The 24660-nt window shown below is 41.9% G+C and overlaps 2 protein-coding genes and 1 pseudogene across 2 annotated transcripts; all 3 read left to right on the forward strand.

Moving 5' to 3' along the window:
* The first annotated feature begins 8524 nt into the window (after window positions 1-8524).
* LOC147451048 (uncharacterized) lies at window positions 8525-10754 on the forward strand. Its single transcript, XM_086520572.1, has 3 exons — window positions 8525-8706; window positions 8835-9011; window positions 9125-10754. The coding sequence occupies exons 1-3, from the start codon at window positions 8525-8527 to the stop codon at window positions 10752-10754; spliced, it is 1989 nt and encodes a 662-aa protein (XP_086376698.1).
* Window positions 10755-17899: 7145 nt separating this feature from the next.
* LOC147451049 (uncharacterized) lies at window positions 17900-18487 on the forward strand. Its single transcript, XM_086520573.1, has one exon. The coding sequence runs from the start codon at window positions 17900-17902 to the stop codon at window positions 18485-18487; it is 588 nt and encodes a 195-aa protein (XP_086376699.1).
* A 2696-nt stretch (window positions 18488-21183) lies between these two features.
* Window positions 21184-21730, forward strand: LOC147451050 (uncharacterized; annotated as a pseudogene).
* Window positions 21731-24660: the final 2930 nt, after the last annotated feature.

A 24660-nucleotide genomic window follows, 5' to 3' on the forward strand; every position in this document is an offset into this window, starting at 1 on the left:
GGGAATGCCGTATTTACATCCATTTGCTCGAGATTTAGATCATGAGCAGCCACAAGGCTTAAGACAAGACTAATTGAGTTCATTTTTACAACAGGAGAAAATATTTCATTGAAGTCAATACCTTTCTTTTGAGAAAAACCTTTTACCACAAGCCTAGACTTGTACCTTTTCTTCCCACCTTCTTCTTCCTTTATCTTGTACACCCATTTGTTTTGAAGTGCCCGCTTACCTTTAGGCAACTCAACCAACTCCCATGTTTGGTTGCGATGTAGTGAGTCCATCTCCACTTGCATGCTCTTCGTCCATTCTTCTTTGGATTCATGTTGCATAGCTTCTTCATATGATTCCGGCTCTCCAGAATCTGAGATCAAGAGATGGTTGAAGGAAGGAACAAACCTTTCTGGAGGTCTACTTGCTCTTGTAGATCTTCGGGGAATAGGTTGAGGCTCCTCATTTGGTTGACGTTGTTGCACATTGTCACCGTTTGCAGTCCTTGAGTCTTCACCGTCCTCAAGCTCCATGTACTCATCACTTGTTTCTTTTGTTTGTTTTCTTTCCAAGTAATCTTTGTACATATTTTGTTCGTTAAAAATTACATCTCTACTCCTTAAGATTTTACCATCTTCAGGATTCCATAGGCGATACCCAAAGTCTCCTTCTCCATAGCCAATGAAGAAACACTTTTTGGACTTTGCATCTAACTTTGATCTTAGGCTTCTATCTATGTGCATGAAAGCCTCACACCCAAACACTTTGAGAAATGCATAATTCACCGGTTTACCTGTCCATGCCTCTTCTGGAACTCCCCCATCCAATGCCGTTGAGGGTGACCAATTGATTAAGTACACAGACGTACTTACAACTTCCGCCCAAAGCTCAAGCGGTAGGCCTGCATGTAGCCGCATGCTTCGTGCTCGTTCCATGATTGTCCTGTTCATCCTTTCCGAAATCCCATTTTGTTGAGGTGTCCTTGGGGTTGTCCTTTGCCTCCGAATGCCATTGCTAGCACAAAAGCTTTCAAAAGCTTGGCTGCAATATTCGCCTCCATTGTCGGATCTGAGGCATTTAACCTTGGTACCTGTTTCATTCTCCACAAAGGCTTTCCACCTTTGAAATATGGAAAATACATCGGATTTATTCTTCATGACATAAACCCATGTTTTTCTAGTCGCATCGTCTATGAATGTTACATAGTACAATGAGCCACCAAGTGATAGTGTACTTGCAGGACCCCAAACATCCGAATGAACCAACTCAAGTTTTTTATTTTTTCTTTCATTTCTTGATTTTTGAAATTTTACCCTCTTTTGTTTACCATAAACACAATCTTCACAGAACTCTAAGTCCACTTCTTTCAAACCTGGTAGAAGCTTCTTTGTTTGAAGGATTTGCATTCCTTTGGCACTCATATGCCCAAGTCGGTAGTGCCACACCGCACTGTCAACTTCTGTAGTTGCTGCACAAGCTGAAGGTTGCGTGATAACAGTACACAAGTAAAGTGTACCAACTTTTTCACCCTTGGCAACCACCAAAGATCCCTTTGAGATCTTCCACCGTTTGTTTCCGAATGCAATGTTGTGACCTTCATCGTCCAATTGTCCTGTAGAGATCAAATTTTTGCGAAGAGAAGGAACATGCCTAACATCTTTAAGCTTCCATTCATTTCCGTTAGCAGTTTTGACAGAAACTGTACCTTTGCCGACAATCTCACAAGCTTCATCATCTCCCAAGTATACATACCCAAAATTACCTTTGGTGTAGTCTTGGAAATGTTGCTTGTGTGGTGTCGCATGGAATGAAGCCCCGGAATCTACTATCCAAGAATTAGACACATTGTCTAATGAGAGAATTAGAGCATCTTGCTCTACTTTACCTGCCACATTGGCCTCCAATGTTGGCTTGTTGTCTTGAGACTCTGTCTCCTTCTTCTTCTTGGACCAGGAATCCTTCTTGACGTGGCCCTTCTTGCCGCAGTTCCAACATTCAAGAACTGACTTTGTGCGTGACTTGCTCCGCCTTGAGCGATCACGACCCTTTTGGTTTTTGAACCTCTCCTTAAGCCTTCCTCTTGTTTCCACTGATAGTGCAGCACTTGATGATTCTCCTGTGCTTCTCCTTCGCATTTCCTCGCTTAGGAGAACACCCACAACATCATCAAACTTAAGAGTATTTGTGCCAGAGATAGAATTACTTACAGCCATCACAAGGCTGTCCCAACTATCCGGTAGAGATGATAGTATAAGGAGAGCTCGCACTTCGTCATCGAAATTGATTTTCACTGATCAAAGTTGACTTATGTTTGTGTTAAAGTCATTTAGGTGTTCTGCAACTGAACCATTCTCTGCCATCTTTAGATTGAACAAGCGCTTCATAAGAAATACCTTATTGGATGCCGATGGTTTCTCGTAGAAGTCGTCAAGTGACTTCATCAAGTCCTCCGTGGTCTTCATCTCCGAAACATTGAAGGCCACCGTTGACGCCAAGCTTAACCGGATTGTTCCCAGTGCCTTTCGATCAAGGACAATCCATGCTTCATCTGCCATTGTTGCGGGCTTCTTCGCAAGACCGCCTAGTGGCAAATAGAGGTCCTTCTGGTAGAGATAGTCTTCAATCTGCATCTTCCAATGTTGGTAGTTTTTGCCGTTGAACTTCTCAATCTTGAGCTTCCCTTCCTCCGCCATAACTCCCACTTAATTCAAGGAATCCTTTCCTTGAGATAATTTAGCTACGAGCAAACCTTGCTCTGATACCAGTTGTTAGGAAATAAGACGTAGCTAAATAGATAATTGAGTAGATTACTTAATGGAGAGAGACATATTTATATACACGAGATTATAGAGTAGAGAGAGAGAGAGAGAGAGAGAGAGAGTACACACGATATACGTGGTTCACCCAATGTGGGCTACGTCCACGGGAAAGCAGCCACTCAATGGCTTTAGTACTTCAAAACAAGAAGTAGTTTACAAAGGGATTATACCCTTAATGGAGCTCCCGCCTTGCTTCACTCTCACCACCTCACACTCACCTTGTTGCATCAACTTCACACTATGAAATGTGTGTAGAAATGGCCTCCTTTTATAGGCCAAAAGGGTTGCCCTCTCTTATGAGAGACAGCCATGTGTAGCCGCCCTTGTGCGAATAAGTCCAAATCGGACCCTCCAATCCACCCATGTGTGGCCGCCCTTGAGAAGACAAGTCCGCTTTTGAATTCGGCCACCGGCCATTGATTCTTGTCCGTGAAAATTTTGGTTTCCAGTGAGTGATTTTCCTTCACGCACAATGGCTTCTCCTCATAATGGGGGCCTTACAAATGTGCGCTTTTACCACAGAAAATTACAAGGGTAAATCAGGCTCCATACTTAACAGCATGTGCAGCTGTTGGTGGTCCTGCACTTCCCATCATGCTCCATGGTTTTAGCGTTGGGGGTTCTTCCGGTGGATAATAGATAGTATTTGCACCATATCCATTGGGATCTTCGTAATATGCATGCATAGGTACCAAAGCCTTCTCTTCTGGTTTATTTATTGTTGGTGTGTATCTTATGCCGACTGGTCGTAATCCTGGTAGGGGTGGTTGCTACCCCAACACTAGTTGTGGTCTTTGTACACCTACAGGTCCTAGTAAGTTGCCTGCTTGATACCTATGCATCGGTGGAAGTTGAGGAGATGCTACCTGAGCTTGTGGAGCGTAAGGTCGTTCTCTCACATATCCCTTGTTATAATAACATTCCTCCGTCACATGGTTTGTCCATTTTTGTTTAATAGCACACCACTTTGGCTGTTTAACCTGAGGTTTGGCATACAGGTTAATCTTTTTTAGCACTTCCTCTACAAGCTGCTCCTGGCTTACAGCTACTTCTCCTTTTAGTGTTGTCTTAGCGGACTTACTTCCACTTTGTTGTGAGGATGAATCGTCATCAAGATCCTTGAATTCACCCTCCTTGTAGATCGCACAATTGTCTACAAGGTAAAGAGCCTCCTTAGTTAACTCATTTAACGTCTTGCTCCTCTTCATATGTAAGTCCTTCTGGAGATCTGCATTCCTTAGTCCTTGAATAAATATAAGCATAAGACTGGACTGAGTTGGCAATTCTTCCACAGGACAGAACTTAACATATCTTTTTAGTCGTACGGCTATCTTTCGCACAGATTCCACTTATTTTTGTTTGAATTTATGGATTTGTGAGACTGTATTATGAGCTATCCCCCTTTGTGAGAATTCCTCAATAAACTCGTCAAACACCTCCTCCATAGACTCAAAGTCACTATGCTCCACAGAGTCAAACCAAGTAGCAACATCCTCCTCTAAGGTCAGTCCAAACCCTGCAAATTGGGTAGGGAAGTCTAACACCTCTTCACCTCTAATTACACGCACAAAGGCTGCTACATGATCCCTAAGATCTCTGTTTCCCGTGTATTTCTTGTTTACCCATTTTTGCGCCTGAGAAGGTCTAATTCTACAATGGTCTACAAATCTCATCATTGGTTCTCCGCGTCCCAATCAATATACCTCCTTTGGCCTTCGGTAGTGGGAGGGTTCCTCTCCCAGAGGTGCTCCTAAGCCATAATTCCTAACGGTTTTTGCAAGAGATGGTTCATCTCTTCGAACTCGTTCTATGGGTTGTCTTCCAGGCTCTATTGACCCTTGAGTTTTTGGCTTACTCTCGCCTTGATATCGTGAATAGAGTGGTGGTTCTTGTAAATCCCTTAGCCCTCGTGCGGCTGGATAACCATCTCGGTTTTGGTCTTGTTCTAATGTTGCACTTTGTCGAAGCCATGCCTGCAATGATGGTTGGGTTGCTGGTTGGTTCTGGTAGTTGGACGTCTGTTGTCGGTTAGAATGTGAGGTCGCTATTTCATACTCCTCTGAAAATGGATTTGTCGATTTTCTAGGGGTGTAGGTAACCCTTGGCACTTCTTCGGGGGCATATGTTGATGTCTCTGGAGCTGTTGCCTTTTCTACCTCCTCTGGGAGAATACGTTTGTATTCTCGCACATACCTATCAACAAAAATAATATCCTTCCCCATAGCAATTTCATAAGAGAATAAGTAAAGAACTTTGTCTTTGCTTAATTCGTTTGGGTAGGGTTCCTTGCACCAAAATTAAGAGACTACTCCCTCGCTCTCATGCTTGTAAATTTTCACATTATCATTATAGGTTGAGACTTTGGTTGTTTTCTTATCATACATAAAAAGAGCTCCGGGTCGATCAATGTTTGGAGGCGGTTCTTGAGTTTCTAGAACCATTTTTCCTTTCGCCACGTTATCTCCATACCTGTTGTAATCCTCAGGGTTACTAACTATTAGATAGTGGTTCCCCTTTTCGTCTCGAAATCTATCTCCATCATCATGGACTCGAATTATCGCCAGTCCCAGAGCAGGTCTTTCTTCAATACAAATACACTTGCATCCTCGATACTCAGAATAAACTAGGACTCCCCTCGATTTTGTTCCTTCTAAGAAGATTATAGTGAACTTGGAATCGCTCAAAGGATTTTGGGAGGTGCTTCCTCCTAGCATTGGTCCTTCATCGAAGAAACCTCCTGGCTGTTGACTACCCATCATGAAGAAGGACTTATCTGATGAAGTGTCAGTATCACTACCCTCCTCAATGATCGGTGCTAGTGGATCTAGCCTTGCCTGAGTTACACTCACCTTAGTGGACACTAAGCTACCTTGATCACCTGCCTCCTTTTGATCTCTAGGAATGTGTCTTCCTGATCTTAAATTCATCAAACTTAGCAATGCAATTTATCACAAATCCAACCACTCACCTGGCAAAGGATCATTTTCCGCACAACTTCTTGCTTTGCCGCTAAATATATATGTACACAAGCGTTTAATTTCGGCAATCGAATCAAAGCATTTAACCGCTAGGGGTGGTCTTAGTAATGATTGGTATAACTGGAGGGTTAACCTCAACCACTACTGTATTTTATACACTTCTGATGTTCTTGATTGGGTCTGCTAATCTGGAAATGTTCTTCCCTCGGATGTTGGTCAATTTACATGGAAAGTCTTAATTCCATCTTTGCTCCGTCAAAAGGTCAAACAAGGTCCAAATTCACTTCTAAAAGAAGTTCTGGAACTTTAAGTCAATTGGAACATCACTCTATGTCCTCAGTCAACTTTTCACTTCATTAAGCCCCTGTAGACATCCTACACGTAGGATGTCTATCTGCTCTGTTTTGACTGGAGTTTGCAGTATAGATTCCCCTTGATGTGCTGAGTTCACAGCTGTTTTTACTTCTTGATTTGGACACCTACAAGCTGGTCAATTGATCAAAAATCTATTCCAATAGCCTGATGTTGGTCTGACCAGTCAAATCAACTTCAATTTGGACCAAAATTGACTAGGAGGCTTGCCTCAAGCTATACAACACCTTGCTATGCCTACATTCACTTCCTGGCTTCAATATCATGCATTAGACATTCTACGCGTAGCATGTCTAACTGCTCAAGATGGCTTCAATTGCAAATCACAGACTCCTCTTAAGGTGCTAATCACTTTGGTATGCTCAAAGCTTGGTTTGGAGTGCTAAATCACACAGATCACATCCTACGTGTAGAATGTCTATATGGTCTGTTTGACCCCAAACTTGAGCCACATCTTCCCCTTGATGTCAACAACCCAGTGCTATGCTTAGATTTTAGTTTGGATTTCAAAAGATCCCAATTTTAGCTATCCTAGCCCTTTTCAGTCAAAGATACTAAGTCTGCTTAAAATCCAATTTTCTCACCCAATTGAGATGAAACCTTTCTCAGACACTCAATAAATCATGCAGATCATGCTCATGCAGCCATCCTATGGTTTTGGTCTTAAAATAATGCCTTGGCACAATTTGGGTAGGATGTTTGGCAATTTCCTTTCTATTTGGCCTTATCCTGTCAAGATATGGTCAAACTTCCACTTTCCAGGTGAAAATAGGGTAAAACCTACCTTCTGAATACACTAGTCAACTGAGATTTTCAAAATTTCCACCAGAACACCCTGTAGACATCCTACGCGTAGGATGTCTCCTGGCTTAAAATTTAATTCTTTCCTGATAGATGTATACCTTATGCTCTGCAGCTCTCTCAGAAACACTCACAGAAACTTTTGAACTTCACTTCAGCTTTCAAACACTCTTTTTCGTCTTTTACAACCTTGTGATGAACCTAACAGCAAGTATAGCATGCATAAAGTGCTCCAGATCATAAATTATGATGTCCTACGTACCCTACTTCTATTCATCATGTGAGATGGTGATATTGGTGTCTCGGTTTCGTCCTGGCCTCTCCGGACTCTCAAGCTCTCCTTCCACCGCCTCTACCACTCCAACTCCTCCTCTCTACACCACAACTTAACTAATACTTGAAACTATCTAAGTCTGCCTAAGTCGAAGGATTTAGGCCAGACACACGCTCCCTAGACTCCTCCTAAGACCTACAGAGTCCTCCACCCTTTGATCCTATCTAAATATAAAACGAGACTCTGGCAAGCCAGAGAATCCCTATCCTCAAGGACTAGTCTCGGTCACCTACCTAAGGTTTTCATCCCCGGCAACGGCGCCAATGTTGGCGGATATGCCGCGACGGACGTCAGCACAGCGAGAACTCACCTAACAAGATTTTTCAACTAAGGACGAAGCTCGACCCGCAGGTACGTGGAAGCAAGCATAGGGTGTCAACCTACACTCGACCGACTCTCAACTATTTCCTACAGAGGTCTCTACCCAATGTCTAAGCTACAGCCTTCAGGAGTGCATAAGAGGAGATTTCCTACAACGCTTTCAAGAGCCAAATACCCATCAAACGTTCTTGAAACGCCACAGAACTTGAAGGAGACCCTATTAACACCAATAGGTCGCGCTCCCTAAGGTCCATGAACCAAAATCCCAACCCTAAACACCTGGTGCAAAAACACGTAGGATGTTTGGTCGAAATTTTCAGGTCGTCGTTTCCGAAAACTAAAGTGCCTAATGTGTAGCTCTACTCATTGCAAACGCGGGGATATGTTGAAATGCGAAAACAGAGAATGTATGCTCATCGAAATCACCAGATGTAGCTCGTGGGTCGACATAAGCCGCGTCAAGTTTCTCAACATCCTTATCCACGCAATGCCACAAATATATAATGCTATGTTGTATCCTCATGAACCTTTGTTTTCAAGTATTTGTATGCTAGCAATGTGTCTATTGTATTCAATTCTATGTAGAAGAGAGACTTTGATATTCCAATGTTTATTAATTGTTTGCCATGTTTCTTGCTGATTTAGGTATAAGAATACATATAGATTACTATTAAGCAAGGTAGCTTATGTGACGTATCTATTTGCATGTGAATTCTTAGATGGTGTCTGGACCACGTATATTATCATCCGGTCATGCACGACGCAGTCGATTATGTGATGAATCTCGAAGGGCGAGATTCCAAATAGCACGAGAGAGAATGAGGCATTCACTTCAAAATACTATTGGTACTTTACTAGGGTGCATCGAAGGACAATGCTTACCTAATGTACATGCAAGAAACTCTGAACCCATGGATATTGATATGACTGAGAACATAACAGTTCGATGTAATGAGGAGACCATAAATCCTATTGTTATATTTGAAGAGGGAAACTATTCTAAAGTAAAGAAGTATTGTTTGTCAACCCGCTTTGATTACCCTACTTCACCTCTTCTACATCACAATTCTTTAGCATCTGTTCTTTTCAAAAAGTGTGTGTTACACAACTTGGGAAGCTTAGATTTTGTTTGCTCTAAATGTGGAGCAAAGGCTTGGAAGGCTGAAGGAAAGGCTATCCAAACATTTGTTGGCAAATATTGTTTCTCTGATGGAAGATTAGGCTACTTCTATTGAATGAACCACCAACTGAATTGAGAGATTTGATGAGTTCAACCTCAACAAGAAGTAGACAGTTTTTACAAAATATTCGGGGATATAATAATGTATTGGCATTTACATCTCTTGGTGCCCATATTGATGACACTATTAATTATGGTGAGAGAGATACACTTTTAAGGTGCACGGCTCAGTTTATCATAATATTGGTTCTTTGGCACCAGCTGAAGGTTGCAATGAGGTCCCACGCTTTGCCCAATTATACTTTTTTACTAAACATGAGTTGAATAACAGATTGCATCATGTTCCAAATTTAGATCATAATGTTCTAGAGTGTTTACAATCCATGATACATAGAGTAAATCCCTATGCCAATGCTCTACGGTGTGCTGCTTCTATGTGTGGAGATGCTATTGCTCCCAATATTAGGATGGTTATTGCAGAGCACCGACGTAATGGTTGGCAATATCTTGCTCCAAGGGGTTCTGAAGTTGCTGTCATTGTGCCTAGAGAAGGAGATGATAAAAATATTGACCATCGCGACATTGTTTTGAATTTTCAACATGGAGGCTTGAAAAGAGTCTCCAGTATGCATAGAGCATATATGTCTTTATTGTATGCTTTGTTGTTTCCAAGTGGAGAAGATGGGTGGCATCCTTATTTAGAGACTAGCAATGGGAAAAAGGTGAGTCAAAAGCAATATTATAGTTTTTGCTTACAAATAAGAGAGGATACATTGAAATGGCTTCTTCAAGGGGGTAGGCTACTACAACAATATATTGTTGATGCCTTTAGTACTATGGAGGAGTCACGACTATTGTGGATGAGAAATAATCAAAGAACACTTCGTGCTGAAGTGTACCAAGGATTGGTTAATATGGTTGAAGCTAGAGATGGCTTAGAGAGGGCAGAAGGTCAAAATGTCAACCGGAGAATTGTATTTCCTTCTTCTTTTGTTGGAGGTCCAAGGTATATGTGTCTATTATACCAAGATGCAATGGCAATTGTTCGTAGTAAAGGTAAACCAGATCTCTTCATTACATTCACGTGTAACCCACGATGGAAGGAAATTGATGATGTTATACTACCTGGGCGAAATGTTGTCGATCGTCCTGATGTGATTGCACATGTGTTTTATCAGAAGTTTCAAGATATGATGCATTGTATCATCAAGCAAGCTTTATTTGGGGAGGTCATTGGGCATGTCTCGGTGATAGAGTTTCAAAAGTGTGGTCTCCCTCATGCTCGTATGTTGTTGATACTCGCATCGGAATACAAGCCTGTAGATACAAGTCACTATGATAAATTGGTTTGTGCTGAGCTCCCTGATAAGAATGCGTTTCCAGAATTATTTGAGATAGTGAGCCACTATAATGTTCATGGACCATGTGGTCCTTTGAACCCAAATTCTCCATGCATGGTTGATGGAAAATGTAGATTCAAGTTTCCATGCACATTTAGTACGTCTACAACAATTGTAAATGAAAGTGGATATCCAATGTATTTAAGACGAGATGATGGAAGGTTTGTTCCATCAAAAGATTACAATTTGGATAATCGTTGGGTTGTTCCTTATAGCCCTCTCTTATCATTGAGGTACAAAGCCCATATTAATGTTGAGATTTTCTCAACTATCACTGCTATAAAATACCTTTATAAGTATGTTTATAAGGGACATGATCGGGCCACTGTCGTTTTTCAAGATTCTCAAGGAGTTATTGATGAAATCAATAGATATCTCAATGCAGGTTACGTTTCTACATCCGAGGCTATGTGGAGAATATTTGGTTTTGACATGCACAATGAAAAGCCACCTATTCAACGACTCCAAGTACACCTTCCATCACAGAATATGGTTACATTCCAAGATTGTGATGATATATCAGACTTACTGAATAATGAGCAAAATAAAAAACTACCCTGACAGAATGGTTTGTTGCAAATCAACACTATCGAGAAGCAAATAGCCTGACATATGCAGATTTTCCAAGTGTTTGGGTTTGGAATAAAACAGAAAAGATATGGTCTCCAAGACAACATGGAGTTTCTATTGGAAGAATGTATAATATTATCCCAACTACTGGTGAATTTTATTACCTGCGAATGCTACTAAATATTTGCAAGGGATGTAAAAGCTTTGAAGACTTGCAAACATATGATGGCCACTTTTATGCTACATATAACAAGGCATGTATAGCTAGAAGATTATTGCAAGATGATGAAGAATAGTTACTTTGCCTCCAGGAGGCCTCTTTTTTTCAAAATGGAATGCAATTGAGATAGCTCTTTGCAATCATATTGTCTTTTTGTGAGCCACTACATCCAAGTGCTCTATGGACCGATTTTGTAACGAATTTTGTGAGGACTATGTTTATGCTTTAAGGATGTGTATTCCTAATGCAAGTGTACAACTTGATGTGGCAAAAAATGAAGCTTTGCTTCACATAGAATGCTTCTTAGAACAACATGGCAAGAGGCTTTCTGATTATATGTTTCCTACAATAGACCCAACAATGGCACGTTTAAGTAGAACAGGTGTTATGGCTGAAGAGACAATGTTCAATGTTGATGAGCAATGTAATGTAGCAGATCGTATGGAGAGTTCATTAACTAAAGATCAACGAGATGCTTATCTCCAAGTGCTACAAGCTATTTTCACACATTCAGGAAAGATATGCTTCTTAGATGGACCCGGTGGATCAGGAAAAACGTATTTGTATAACACACTTTTGTCACGAGTACAAGGAAGATGTGAAATTGCTCTTGCATGTGCATCATCTGGTATTGCAGCTTTGCTTTTGAGTAATGGAAGAACCGCTCATTCTAGGTTTAAGATACCTTTGGAGCTCCATTCTGAATCAACTTGCAATATAAAGGTAAATAATCAACTTGCTGAAGTTCTAAGGAAAACAGCTCTAATTATATGGGATGAGTCTCCCATGACACATTGATATGCATTTGAGGCATTGGATAGATCCTTAAGGGATATTACGCAGCAAGACATTTTGTTTGGTGGAAAGTTCTTTTGCTTGGAGGTGACTTGCGACAAATACTACCAGTTGTACAAAAAGGTGAAGTCACGGAGCGGAGCGTGGGTCGACTCTCTCTCTCACACACACACACAGTGAGCTTACACAGTACAGTACGCAGAGAACTGTTAGAAGGGTTATCTCCCAATTTCTTAGTATTCACAAAGTATAAGTTAGTATATACAAAGAGTTAGAGGTAAGTGAGTTAGGCGGGCGGCCGGCCATATCCGCATAAGAGGCCACTTGGGCTTTAATCCCAACAACCTCCCACTTAAAGTCCAATGTGGCACTTTAAGTAACTGTAAATCTATGAACATAAATGTACAAAGATTTACATGGCTGCCATCTATCCAATGCCCAATAACTCACGACAATGCACAAAGCCCTCTCCTGGAAGTCCCTTTGTGAGTAGATCAGCAGGATTGTCCTTGGTGTGGATCTTCAGCAGTTGTATCTGCTTGTCTTCAAGTACTTCCCTAATGAAGTGATATTTCACATCAATATGCTTAGTCTTCGAATGGAACACTGGATTCTTTGCCAATTGTATAGCACTTTGACTATCACAATATAACTCTGGCATATCTACTTTGATTCCCAAGTCTGCAACCAATCTACCAAGCCAAATAGCTTCTTTGCATACCTCATTTGCTGCAACATACTCAGCTTCTGTAGTAGACTGCGTAACACAATCTTGTAATCGAGATCGCCATGATATGGCACCTCCAGCCAATGTAAAGACATAGCCTGATGTAGATCTCCTCTTATCCAAATCTCCTGCATAATCTGAGTCAGTGTATCCTCTGACACTCAAATCCTGACTACCATAGCATATGCGCATACTCTTTGTATGTTTTAAGTATCTCATGATACCTTTCACTGCCTCCCAATGTTTCTTGCCGGGATTTGACATATATCTGCTAACCACTCCCACTGCAAATGCAATATCCGGACGTGTAGCAATCATTGCATACATCAAACTACCCACTGCAGACGCATATGGAATCTTATCCATTTCAGCCTTTTCTTCCTCAGACACAGGACAATCTTGTTTGCTAAGTTTCACATATGGTGGCAATGGAACACTCAATGCCTTTCCCTTCTCCATATTGAAACGTTGCAAAACCTTGTCAATATACTCTGTTTGAGATAACCAAATCAACTTCTTTGATCTGTCTCTCTCAATGCGCATACCAAGTATATGACTTGCCTCACCCATGTCTTTCATGTCAAATGATTTTGCCATCTTTGACTTCAAAGCTGAAATTTCTTCCAAGTGTTTGCCAGCAATCAACATGTCATCCACATACAAAATAAGGATCAGCCAACTGCCATCCTTAGCCTTCTTTGTATATAGACAGTGATCGAACTCACTACGTTTGTAGCCTTGAGAAAGCATAAACTGGTGGAACTTATGGTACCATGCCCTTGGTGATTGTTTTAAGCCATAAAGACTCTTTAACAACTGGCATACCAAATGTTCCATGCCTTTCTCAACAAACCCTTCTGGCTGCTGCATGTAAATTTCCACATCTAAATCACCATGCAAGAACGCTGTCTTGACATCCATTTGGTGCAACACCAAATCCAATATAGCAACCAATGCAAGAAAGCATCTCAATGTAGTCATCTTGACCACTGGAGAGAAGACTTCATCAAAGTCAATGCCTTGTTCTTGCTTAAAGCCCTTGGCAACAAGCCTTGCTTTGTACTTTGGCTGACTATCATGAGCGGTGATCTTATACCTGTAAACCCATTTACAAGGTAGAGCCTTTTTGCCCTGTGGTAATTTAACCAACTTCCATGTCTGGTTTTTATGCAGAGCTGTCATCTCTGACTGCATGGCCAACTGCCATTTTTTCGAGTCAACCACTTGTAATGCTTCCTTGTAACAAGATGGTTCTCCACAATCTGTGAGCATGACATAATTTAGAGATGGCACATAACGATCAGGTGGTTTGGAGACACGCTCAGAACATCTCACCACAACTGATTCTGCCTCTCTAGTCACTATAGGCTGTTCATGAGCCTGACCATGCTGTCTTGATGTGCTAGCACTAGGTCCATCTTCCCTGAAGACAACTCTTCTGATCTCCTCTGTCTTCTCTGGCTTAGCGTGAAACTTGGCTTCATTGAAATGCACATCATTGCTACGAATAAGCTTTCTGGACTCAGGATCCCAAAGCCTGTAACCCATCTCGCCCGATTCTCCGTAGCCAAGAAATATACACTTCTTGCTCTTTGGTTCTAACTTATTTCTGAACTCCTTTGGAATATGGCTATAAGCTTCACAACCAAAGACTCTGAGATGCTTATACGAAGGTGCCTTGCCTGTCCATAGCATCTCGGCCACTGCACTCTTATCCAGAACCCTACTAGGAGACCTGTTGATCAAATGGACTGCTGTAGCCACTGCTTCCGCCCAAAATCCATCAGGCAACTCAGCATTTGACAACATGCTTCTGACCTTCTCTTGTATGGTCCTATTCATACGTTCTGCAACCCCATTCTGTGAAGGATTATATGGTGCAGTAAGTTCCCGCTTAATCCCTTTTGCTTCACAAAAGTCTTGAAAAGCTTTGGAAACGTACTCTCCACCATTGTCAGTTCTCAAGCACTTCAGCTTCTGACCACTCTGATTCTCCACCAGCTGCAAGAATGTCTTAAAGACCTTGAGCACCTCATCCTTGTGCTTCAAGAAGTAAACCCATACTTTGCGAGAATAGTCATCTATGAATGTACAAAAGTACGCTGCTCCCCCTAGTGACAAACTAGGCATTGGTCCGCATAGATCACTGTGTACAAGAGCTAACCGTTCGTCCCTACGATTCCTCTTTGATCTGTGCGGTTCCTATGTTTGCTTACCATAAACACAATGCTCACAAAACTCGAAATCTTGAAATGAAAAGCCAGGCAAATAACCATAATGAGAAAGTATTTCCATTCCTCTTTTTGACATATGTCCCAACCTACGATGCCACAGTGACACACTTGGCTGCTCAATCACATTAATTACATGGTTTTTAACCTCTGAAACATGTAAAGTGTACAGAGTTCCTGACTTGCTGCCATGTGCTACAGTCATCGAACCTTTGGAGATCTTCCAAGCGCTGTTCCCAAAAACTGTCACATAACCCGCATCATCCAACTTCCCTGTACTAATCAAGCTCTTTCGGATTGCTGGAACATGTCTGACATTCTTGAGCCATAAAGAAGAGCCATTCTGAAACTTCAACTGCACATCTCCCACTCCAAGTATGTCACAAACCTGCTCATTGCCAAGTCTGACATAATCTTTAGTAGCCACATATGATGTAAACCACTCTTTGTGCGGAGAAACATGTAAAGATGCCCCTGAGTCGATAATCCAATCACTCATAGCATGTCCATCCTCTGCAGTCAAGAAAACAGAATCAAGATTGCTTGTAAGGAAGATGTCACCAGCTGCTATACCAGAATCACTGTCTGAACCAGATCCTGTGACATTCACCTCTTCAATCTTCACTGAACTCTTCTTTTCATCTTGCTCAGAACTCTTTGTTTTTCCTTTTTCTTGTTTCCACTTCGTACAGTCTCGCTTCATGTGACCCTTCTTGCCACAATGGTAGCATTCTATGTCATCCTTTGACTTCGAATCACGAGACTTACTTCGGTTTTGTGCCTTCTTACCCTTCTTCTCTTTAAACTGTTGTCTCCCTCGAACGACCAAAGCACTATTGCCTTTTCCTTTGTCAATGTTCTTCCTGTTCACTTCCTCTGTGAGCAAGCTGCCTTCTACATTGGCACTTGTAAGACCTTCTGGCGCGACAGAATTACTTAACGTTGTACGAAAAGTATCCCAACTGTCTGGAAAAGTGATTAAGAGAAACGTAGCCTTCACTGAATCTGGAAAGACTATCTCCTGTGCTATTAACTGGCTGAAAATTGTGTGAAATTCATTCAGATGATTTGACATGGCTGTCCCTTCCTTCATCTTCAAATCCACCAATTTCTTGAGCCAATAAATCTGAGAAGCAGCACTTTGTTTCTCGTACATACCACATAGCTTTTGCCATACGCCATACGCTGTAGTCTCTTCTGCTACGTTGAAGTAAACATTTTCTGCCAGTGTCAGCATGATTGTGGAACAAGCTAACTGGTCAAGCTCTTCCCACTCATCTTCAGCCATACCTTTTGGTCTCTCCCCTTTGAGCTTCAGTGGCTTCACTTGTTTTTTCTGCACCAAAACCTGCCAAATCTGCTTCTTCCAGAATGGAAAGTTTGTGCCATCCAGCTTCTTTATGTTGTAAAGAGTCTCACTTTGAGAAGATGCCATATCTGCCAAACAGCTTACTCCTGAGAAAAATCCGGCAGATTTTCCCCTGTAAACTGGCCTCTGTACACAGTAAACAAGCTGTAATCAACAAGCTGAATACCTCTCCTCAGGAACTGTCAGTATTTTGAAAATTTTTGACAGAGTCTCCCCTGTAAACTGAGCTCTAGGAACCAAAAGATAGCTCAAAAAACAATCATAAATAGCTGACCAGTGACAAATCTAAAAAATCTCTGTAATATTCTGTCCTGTAAGCATACACTGTCTCCTCTCTGGGCAATGACAGAACCTGTATCTGTCTCAAGACTGAACCCTGATCAATGCCTCAACGGCCTGACGCATAAGATGCAATCCAGTGTCTACACAAATTCATACATCCTAAGGGATAAAAGTCGCCGAAGAGGATGCGTGTAGAGGGGAACTCCAGCAACCTAATCCACCTCACACTGGGTAACCCAGTCCCCAGTGCTTGGCTTCAAAAAACCTCACACACGACCCTCTCAGATGGCTCAGCAAACTGCCCATAACTAGCATACATCCTATAATAGACCAATCACTGTCCTATGACCGCTGCGGCGGTCTGTCTGCTAGCGTGACTCCCAACTAGCAGACCCACAATCACAGTACATCAATCTGCAATACATGCCAGTGGTGTCAAGCCGTCGTATGGCCACACCTCCCTTGGAACCTGGCAAGCACAAGAAGTAGCAATGCAGACTGCAATATATATATCTGATGATATATATGTGTACCTGGTCTATAGATGATGCTCTGAAGATGAATAAGTGATGTATGTCGATGTCGATATTGATGTCGACCACCTCCTGCTTGCCAATCTACACAAGACGGATTTCTTTGCGGCTGAAATCTATCTTCTGCTGTAGTGCTCAGAACGAAATTCTGAGGGCATAAACGGCTTCAAAAGGGGGGTAAAACCCCTGGCCGCCTAATGGAAACGCTCCCGGAATGCCGAGTGTGAATTTTTGAACTCCGGATCCAGAATCTGCCGGAAAAGTGCGCGCGCGCGCGATTGCGCAAATCCGCACTGAACCAAGGCTCTAATACCAATTGAAGTCGCGGAGCGGAGCGTGGGTCGACTCTCTCCCACACACACACACACAGTGAGCTTACACAGTACAGTACGCAGAGAACTGTTAGAAGGGTTATCTCCCAATTTCTTAGTATTCACAAAGTATAAGTTAGTATATACAAAGAGTTAGAGGTAAGTGAGTTAGGCGGGCGGCCGGCCATATCCGCATAAGAGGCCACTTGGGCTTTAATCCCAACAAAAGGTAGTCGTGCAGACATTGTAAATGCTTCACTTTGTCAGTCTCATATATGGAAATATACAAAGATATTGAGGCTTACCATAAACATGTGTATACATAAACAAAGATATTGAGGCTTACCATATATGGAAATATACAAAGATATTGAGGCTTACCATAAACATGTGTATACTTGACTGTGGAACAAATTTGCTTCAACAAAGTGTTTCACACTAGGTCCTAACCATTGGCAATGGGGATGTGGATGATGGAGGAGAACATAGAGTCAAAATACCTTCAGACATGATGCTTCTGACTAATAGCTTGACAGAACTTCTCAACTTTATATATGGAGATTTGCATTGTGTACTCTTAAGATCATGCAAGATTTTTCAAAGAACGAGCAATACTTGCTCCTGGGAACAAAGAGGTTGATTCAATCAATGACTATGCATTGCAAAAAATGTATGGAGACTCAAAAGAGTATCTTAGTGCAGATTCATTTTGCATGTCTGAGGAAAGCACACGTTTGTATACAGTGGAATACTTGAATAGCCTTACACTTGGTGGTGGTTTTCCACCTCATGCTTTGGTCTTGAAAGTAAATGCTCCTATCATGCTATTGTGGAATTTAGATCCAAGACATGGATTATGTAATGGAACCAGAATGATATGCAAACAGTTCAATCGCAAGGTAATTGAGGCAGAGATAATAACAGGATCAAATATTAGAGATAGAGTCTTTATCCCAAGGATAGATTTTGTTGCTAGAACTCATCAGGGACTTCCATTCCCAATGAAGCGTCGTCAATTTCCAATCAAGCTAGCTTTTGGAATGACCATCAACAAAGCACAAGGACAAACATTGGGAATTCTTGGTCTATATATTGCGTCATCAGTCTTCTCTCATGGAAAACTATACGTTGCAATGTCACGTGTGCGAAGTGTAGCTGCTGTGAGAATTGTTGTTAACACTGAAGACACTCAAGTGGAGTCATGCTATACTCCAAACATTGTATTCAAGGAAGTATTGCAACTAGAAAATTCATAATATTAAGTATAATATTGACATATTGGCTTTCACTTAGATCAAAGTATTTTCCACAAATGCATCCTCGACTCTGTGCATCGTACATATTGGGTCATATCACTAAATTTATTCGAGGTATTTCTCTCTTTCTTTTCTAGCTGACCTATTATTTTCTTAATAAGTTACACATTGAATTGTTTTATTGAAGATCCACCGCAGTGGAGGGGAAGAGTTCAGCTATGTTTTTGGTGATCTTATTCGATACGACCCATATTATATTGTAAGAGTTTTTATATGGCAAAATTGTAGATTTAAGTTTTCATACGACGCTATATAATATTGGATGTCTCTGCAGGGATAATTATCATCGAGGATTTTTCATTGTAGGAGTTTATGAAATGCTATATTTACATAGAGATACTGATATGGCTATGGAAGTTCTCGGATACTACAATGTAGCCACTTCTTTAGATCAAGAGCTTCAACAAATTCAAGTCAATATTTGGTTTTTGAATGATGAAAGACCCGTTAATACACAACAAGTGGGGGTTTTCGGAGACCGCACTACACCATATCGATTGAGAATATTTACGCAAGTTGAAACACCCCCCCATATCTAGCAGAATGTATATAACATAGGTCCTTGGACTTATACAATACCTAATGTTGTCTCTCGCAGACTACACTTTGGACGATAGCTCTTTTGTATTGCCTTTGTTACATTCTATATTTGATCAATGCTCTCTCTCTCTCTCTCTCTCTCTCTCTCTCTCTCTCTCTCTCTCTCTCTCTCTCTCTCTCTCTCTCTCTCTCTCTTTGCCTCTTCGTTATGATTGGCAAATTTCATTCTCTCTCCTTCTTAAACTTTTAAAGCTCCAATTTTTAGAGCAGATAAAGAATGGCACGATACCCAATGGTTTCATACACCCTCAATGATGCACCTTCTTCTATTAGAGTTCTACCAAACATCGAGCGAACTTATCCGAGCAAGCTCAAAACCGAGCAAAGTTATCAAATGAGTTTGTCACGTACATATTTAATCCTTTTCTAAAAAGGGATATCACAGAGAGAGAGAGAGAGAGAGAGAGAGAGAGAGAGAGAGAGAGAGAGACATTTCTCAAAACCCAAACAATAAATGTTAGCACCATTGCTCCCCAATCATGATTATACAAATCTAGTCGTCCTTATACAAGTCACCATTGCTAGCAAAAATATGTTTTTTTGGAAACTTAAATATAGATCAATTGAACAGTTTCATTCACAAAGATGGAAGATGCGACTCCTTTCCATTTTGGATCATTGTTTGGAAAAATCTAGCAGATGTCTAGAAGGCCATAATTTGTTTGCGGCAAATTTCAATCTCTTTTGAGCTTGTGTCTGCTCAAGACAAGGTGGTAACAAAATCTCGCTAGTTGGATGAGGGAAAGGGTTGCATCGTATTGACATCGCATAGAGACTTGCCAAACCAAGAGCTACCATGTATGTCCACTAGGAAGAGCGTTAATAAGTGAGAGAAGATGCTTACTCTCTCTCTCTCTCTCTCTCTCTCTCTCTCTCTCTCTCTCTCTCTCTCTCTCTCTCTCTCTCTCAAAAAAAAAAGAAAAAAAAGAGAGAAACAATATCACTATCACCGACTATTTTCATCATATACAAAACATCTTCAAAACAGAATGTTGAGCTTGGAGAATATCCAAGAAAAAAGTCTTTTCACTTTCAGGGACCAAAGCTAACTAGATCTACTTCGATCTTTGACTTATCTTTGTTCTCTTTCACTTCACCTTGCGTGTTCTCCCACTTAAGTTTTAGTCCTCATCAAAACCAAGCCAACGTGTGAGCACAACCAAACTACCTTGTAGGATCTCTCTCTCTCTCTCTCTCTCTCTCTCTCTCTCTCTCTCTCTCTCTCTCTCTCTCACACACACACACACACACACACACACACACACACAAATCTCCCATCCAAAATATAGTGCTAAGAGCTGATTGAAAACTCAAAACAAGCAATTGAAGGGAGGGAAAGAATGATCAAATCCGTTTTGAAAATTCAAGAATTAGAGTTTACTTGGAAAAAATGCCATTATTTTGAGATATTTCCTCTATGGATGTTTGTGAAATTGATTTTTCCGGAACACTGTCTGAAGCATGTGAATCGGTGCTCTCTCTCTCTCTCTCTCTCTCTCTCTCTCTCTCTCTCTCTCTCTCTCTCTCTCTCTCTCTCTCTCTCTCTCTCTCTCTCTCTCTCTCTCTCTCTTTCACACACACACACACATTGAGCATACCTCATTAGAAGTATAACAAGCTAACATTTGTCCAAAAATGATTTGTGGAAAAAACTCAGCAGCAGTACTGTACAAAGTAAAACTTACTTTAGCAGCGCTACATTCCAGAGAGGCACCTACCTAAGATTAATTAAGCTAATTCTATGGAATATCAACATCCCCATTGTCAATCTCTGTTTGGAAATCCTTGGGATCCTTGCCATCCAAGAGCAACCCACAGAAACGCAGTACCAAGAATTTCTTTTACTGTGTCAGCAAGCTCCTTTGCCATTGAACGGGGACGCATGACACGGGCAATCTCGATCACATCATCGAGAGAAATGTTGCCATTGTGCTTGATGTTTTGCAATCTATAAGGAGAAGGAAAAAGAATCTACAGGTCGAAAACCAGCTAAGAGCTCATGGGACACACTAGCATGGAGCAAAACCCTATCGCCAATGCTAGGACTGAGGGGCAAGCAAAAGAAGAAGAAAAAGGCAATCGAGTGCTGCAGCAGTTTGCATGGTCAGATTATTAGGATGAATTTTGACAATGCAATTATGAGAGTAGCCAGCAATCATGAGGATCACCTGCAGTATAACAATGTCATAAATGAAAATGATGGCATCTTTGTTGTTTCTGTCTGTGGGCTTCATCATTGTGGTATTAATTATGCACTAAATGGGCAGGAATCTGACTATTAGAGCTCGCCCTCTTCGAGATTAGGGAGGGGGATAATTGCTGCACGAAACTCAAAGCGGATTACCAAAGGACATACGCCTACCACATCAGTACTCGTTCTTGAGCAAGGATTATAGCACGTTTAGCTACTATTTTAGTCCCACGAGGAGCAACAGCAGCTGCAGCAATGCATTCATCTTCTTCCTATTGCGCTCGGGCTCGTTGAGGGATTGGATCACAAGGGAAGCGCTAATTGCTCCCCTACTTCTAGTCCTGCTCCAGTTCAGCGTCACCATTGAGGAAGCTACCCATAAACTCCCGTAGACGATAGACATGAAGCTAAGTGATGGATGTTTTGCACCCACGATGAAGATGCAATGCTAATAAATAAAGGGCAGTAAGAATATGAGGAGGTGGTTTTTTTTGTTGAATAGGAGGGAAGGTTGGAGCTGCCTCTTCATCAATATTGGGCCTCTCGGTCTGTCGCCTAAGAAGGTAGGAGATAACATCGCCAAGGAGGCTGGAAGGGCCTATGCATTATCGTCAAGCTCACTGTCCAGAATCGTCAAGCCAAGGTCACTGTTGTCCCTTCCACTATCTGCAAGGGATCCAATTTGGGCGACATCTCTGCTCGTTTCCTCTCCTTTCTTCTGCTACTTTTGCTTCTGCTCCCACAAACCCTGCATTGCCCTCACTCACTCGGTGATCTCTCTCTCTCTCTCTCTCTCTCTCTCTCTCTCTCTCTCTCTCTCTCTCTCTCTCTCTCTCTCTCTCTCTCTCTCTTGCACTTCAGTATGGCATGCCTCATGATTGGAGTGCAAATTGGATCAAACCTTTGCACAAAGGAGGAGATGTAAACAATGTGAACAACTATCGCACTATAATGGTTTGTTCTTTGATGGCAAAGTTATTTGGATGTATCATGGAGATGAAGATAAGTGAATGGGCTGAAAAGAATGGCAAACGTGCGCTTGGCCAAGCAGGTTTTCGAAAGCATCATAGCACTATTGATCACCTTGTCACTCTTCGAGTTCTTATGGAAGCGTCTCGATTGAAAGGAAAAAAGTTGTATTGTTGCTTTGTGGATTTCAAGAAAGCTTTTGACATGGTACCGCGAGGAAATCTTTGGGGACGTATGCAAAGCCTTCAAGTGCTGAGAGAATTTATGCATGCAGTATTTCGTATCTACCAAAAAGTGATATGTCGATTACGTATGGGAGATGGAATTTCAGAATTTTTTGCAAGCACTATTGGTGTCAAACAAGGATGCCCACTTTCCCCAACCCTTTTGGGCTACTCATTGATGAATTGGAATGCATGGTTCTTGATTTTATGCAGCAAGAAGGAATAGAAGAGGTTAAGATCGGAAATGCGGTGATCATGCTTTTGCTTTATGCCGATGATGTAGTGCTCTTGGCACATACCTTAGAAGATGCACAAAAGCTTATGAGTGTCTTGGAACGCTTTTGCCTACATAGTGGGCTGATCGTGAATGGATCCAAAACCAAGGTTATGCTTGTAAAGACCCTCAATGACGAAAATACATGCATTGTATACAACAATGAGAAACTTGAAGTGGTAGATCACTTCAAGTACCTTGGCCTTGAGGTTCCATCCAATCATAAATGGAAGGATTGTGCAATGCGTCGCTTGGAAGCCGGAAAGAGGGCTTATTATGCATTTGAGAACATGTGCAATGCAGGAGAGATCAAGTGTTGGGCTCTCAAAAAGTACCTCTTTGACACATTGGTGACACCGGTGCTTCTTTATGGAGTGGAGGTGTGGGGTGGAAGCATCGGGAAGTCTACTTGGAAAGAGTTTGAGAATGTCCAAAAACGTTTTCTCACCAACTTTCTCCAAGTCAAGACACAAACACCCTACATGCTCTTACTTCTTGAGTCCGGATCGCTTCCCATTGAGGTCTTGGGCATGGAAAGGCTTGTGGAGTACATGCGTAAGACACAACGTAGCCCTTTGCATCGACTTCCTAGAATCGCATATGAAGCAAGTCAAAAGGTTCAAAAGACATGCAAGAGCAAAATACTAAGTTCGGGGTGGATGCTTGATATCAAGAAATGGTTTGGAAGATGGGATGCATGTCACTTGGTCAAGGATGCGTCGATTGACTCCCAAGTTAATGAGGCCTTCTTACAACACCAATGTATCATGGCTTGGGAGAAATCCGGAGGTTCTCGCTTCAGCCATTACACCACACACGTTGCCCCAAACTACAAATCTCTCTTCTTCTCGGAACGAGGTAACCGAACCCATTCCTACATCCTTGAGCCCATCCCGTTGAGTGCGATCCGCACCATTGCCTCCATTCGTCTTAGCTCCCATTCTCTACGCTGCGAGACAGGACGTTGGGGCACTGGCGAGGAGTGTCATCGACTTTGCACCTTATGCCCTCGTCAAGTGCGAGAGAGTGAGTACCACACACTACTTGAGTGCTCGGCTTTTGACCACATTAGGTCCTCTTTTCCCCATATATTCAGCCATGAGCTCTCCCTACATACCTTCCTCTCCCAACCACGATGTGGACTCTCTATTGCGACGCTCATTTCAGCCATTTTTGAGCATCGAGAGTCACTTATGAACTCCACTCACACCACGTGACATGTTCATTTGGTCCCATAGGTCATATTTGACCTCCCAGGACGATAATAGAACTATCTATCTATCTATCTATCTATCTCTCTCTCTCTCAAGGTGTGCACATGCACTGCGTTAAGGTCTACTCCCGGTCAATAAGTGTTACAGGCCCACCAACACGTTCGCACACCCGTGTACTCCTTCAACGTCTTCCCCACCGTTGCTATCGAATCGGACCCCCATAGCATACTAACTGTTTGACACCAGTAGCTTACCGTTTGCGATGAAAACTTGCATCTCAGCTACAAAATGTTCTTGATTTTGTGGGCATGCAGTCTCGCCATCTTCAATCGGAGCTTGTCTTAGATTCAAGTTGTGCATGTGCGTCTATCTGCGGTCTATGGAGGCCAAGATACCATCCCCCCTTCATTCGGTTGCATGCTCTCTCTCTCTCTCTCTCTCTCTCTCTCTCTCTCTCTCTCTCTCTCGAAAAAACTCAACTCTCTCAAAGAGCGCGCGCCGGCGTGTGCTCTTTGAGAAAGTTGAGTTTTTTCTTTTGAGAGAGAAATAGAGAGAGAGAAAGAGAGAGAGATTCCTCCTCTTCATAACATTTTGTGAAGCGAGAGACGATCTGCCGTGAAAGGGAAGTCGCCATGGCCACC

Source organism: Adiantum capillus-veneris, chromosome 9 (genome assembly GCF_014529385.1).
Source record: "Adiantum capillus-veneris isolate H3 chromosome 9, ASM1452938v2, whole genome shotgun sequence".
NCBI classification, from domain to species: Eukaryota; Viridiplantae; Streptophyta; class Polypodiopsida; order Polypodiales; family Pteridaceae; genus Adiantum; species Adiantum capillus-veneris.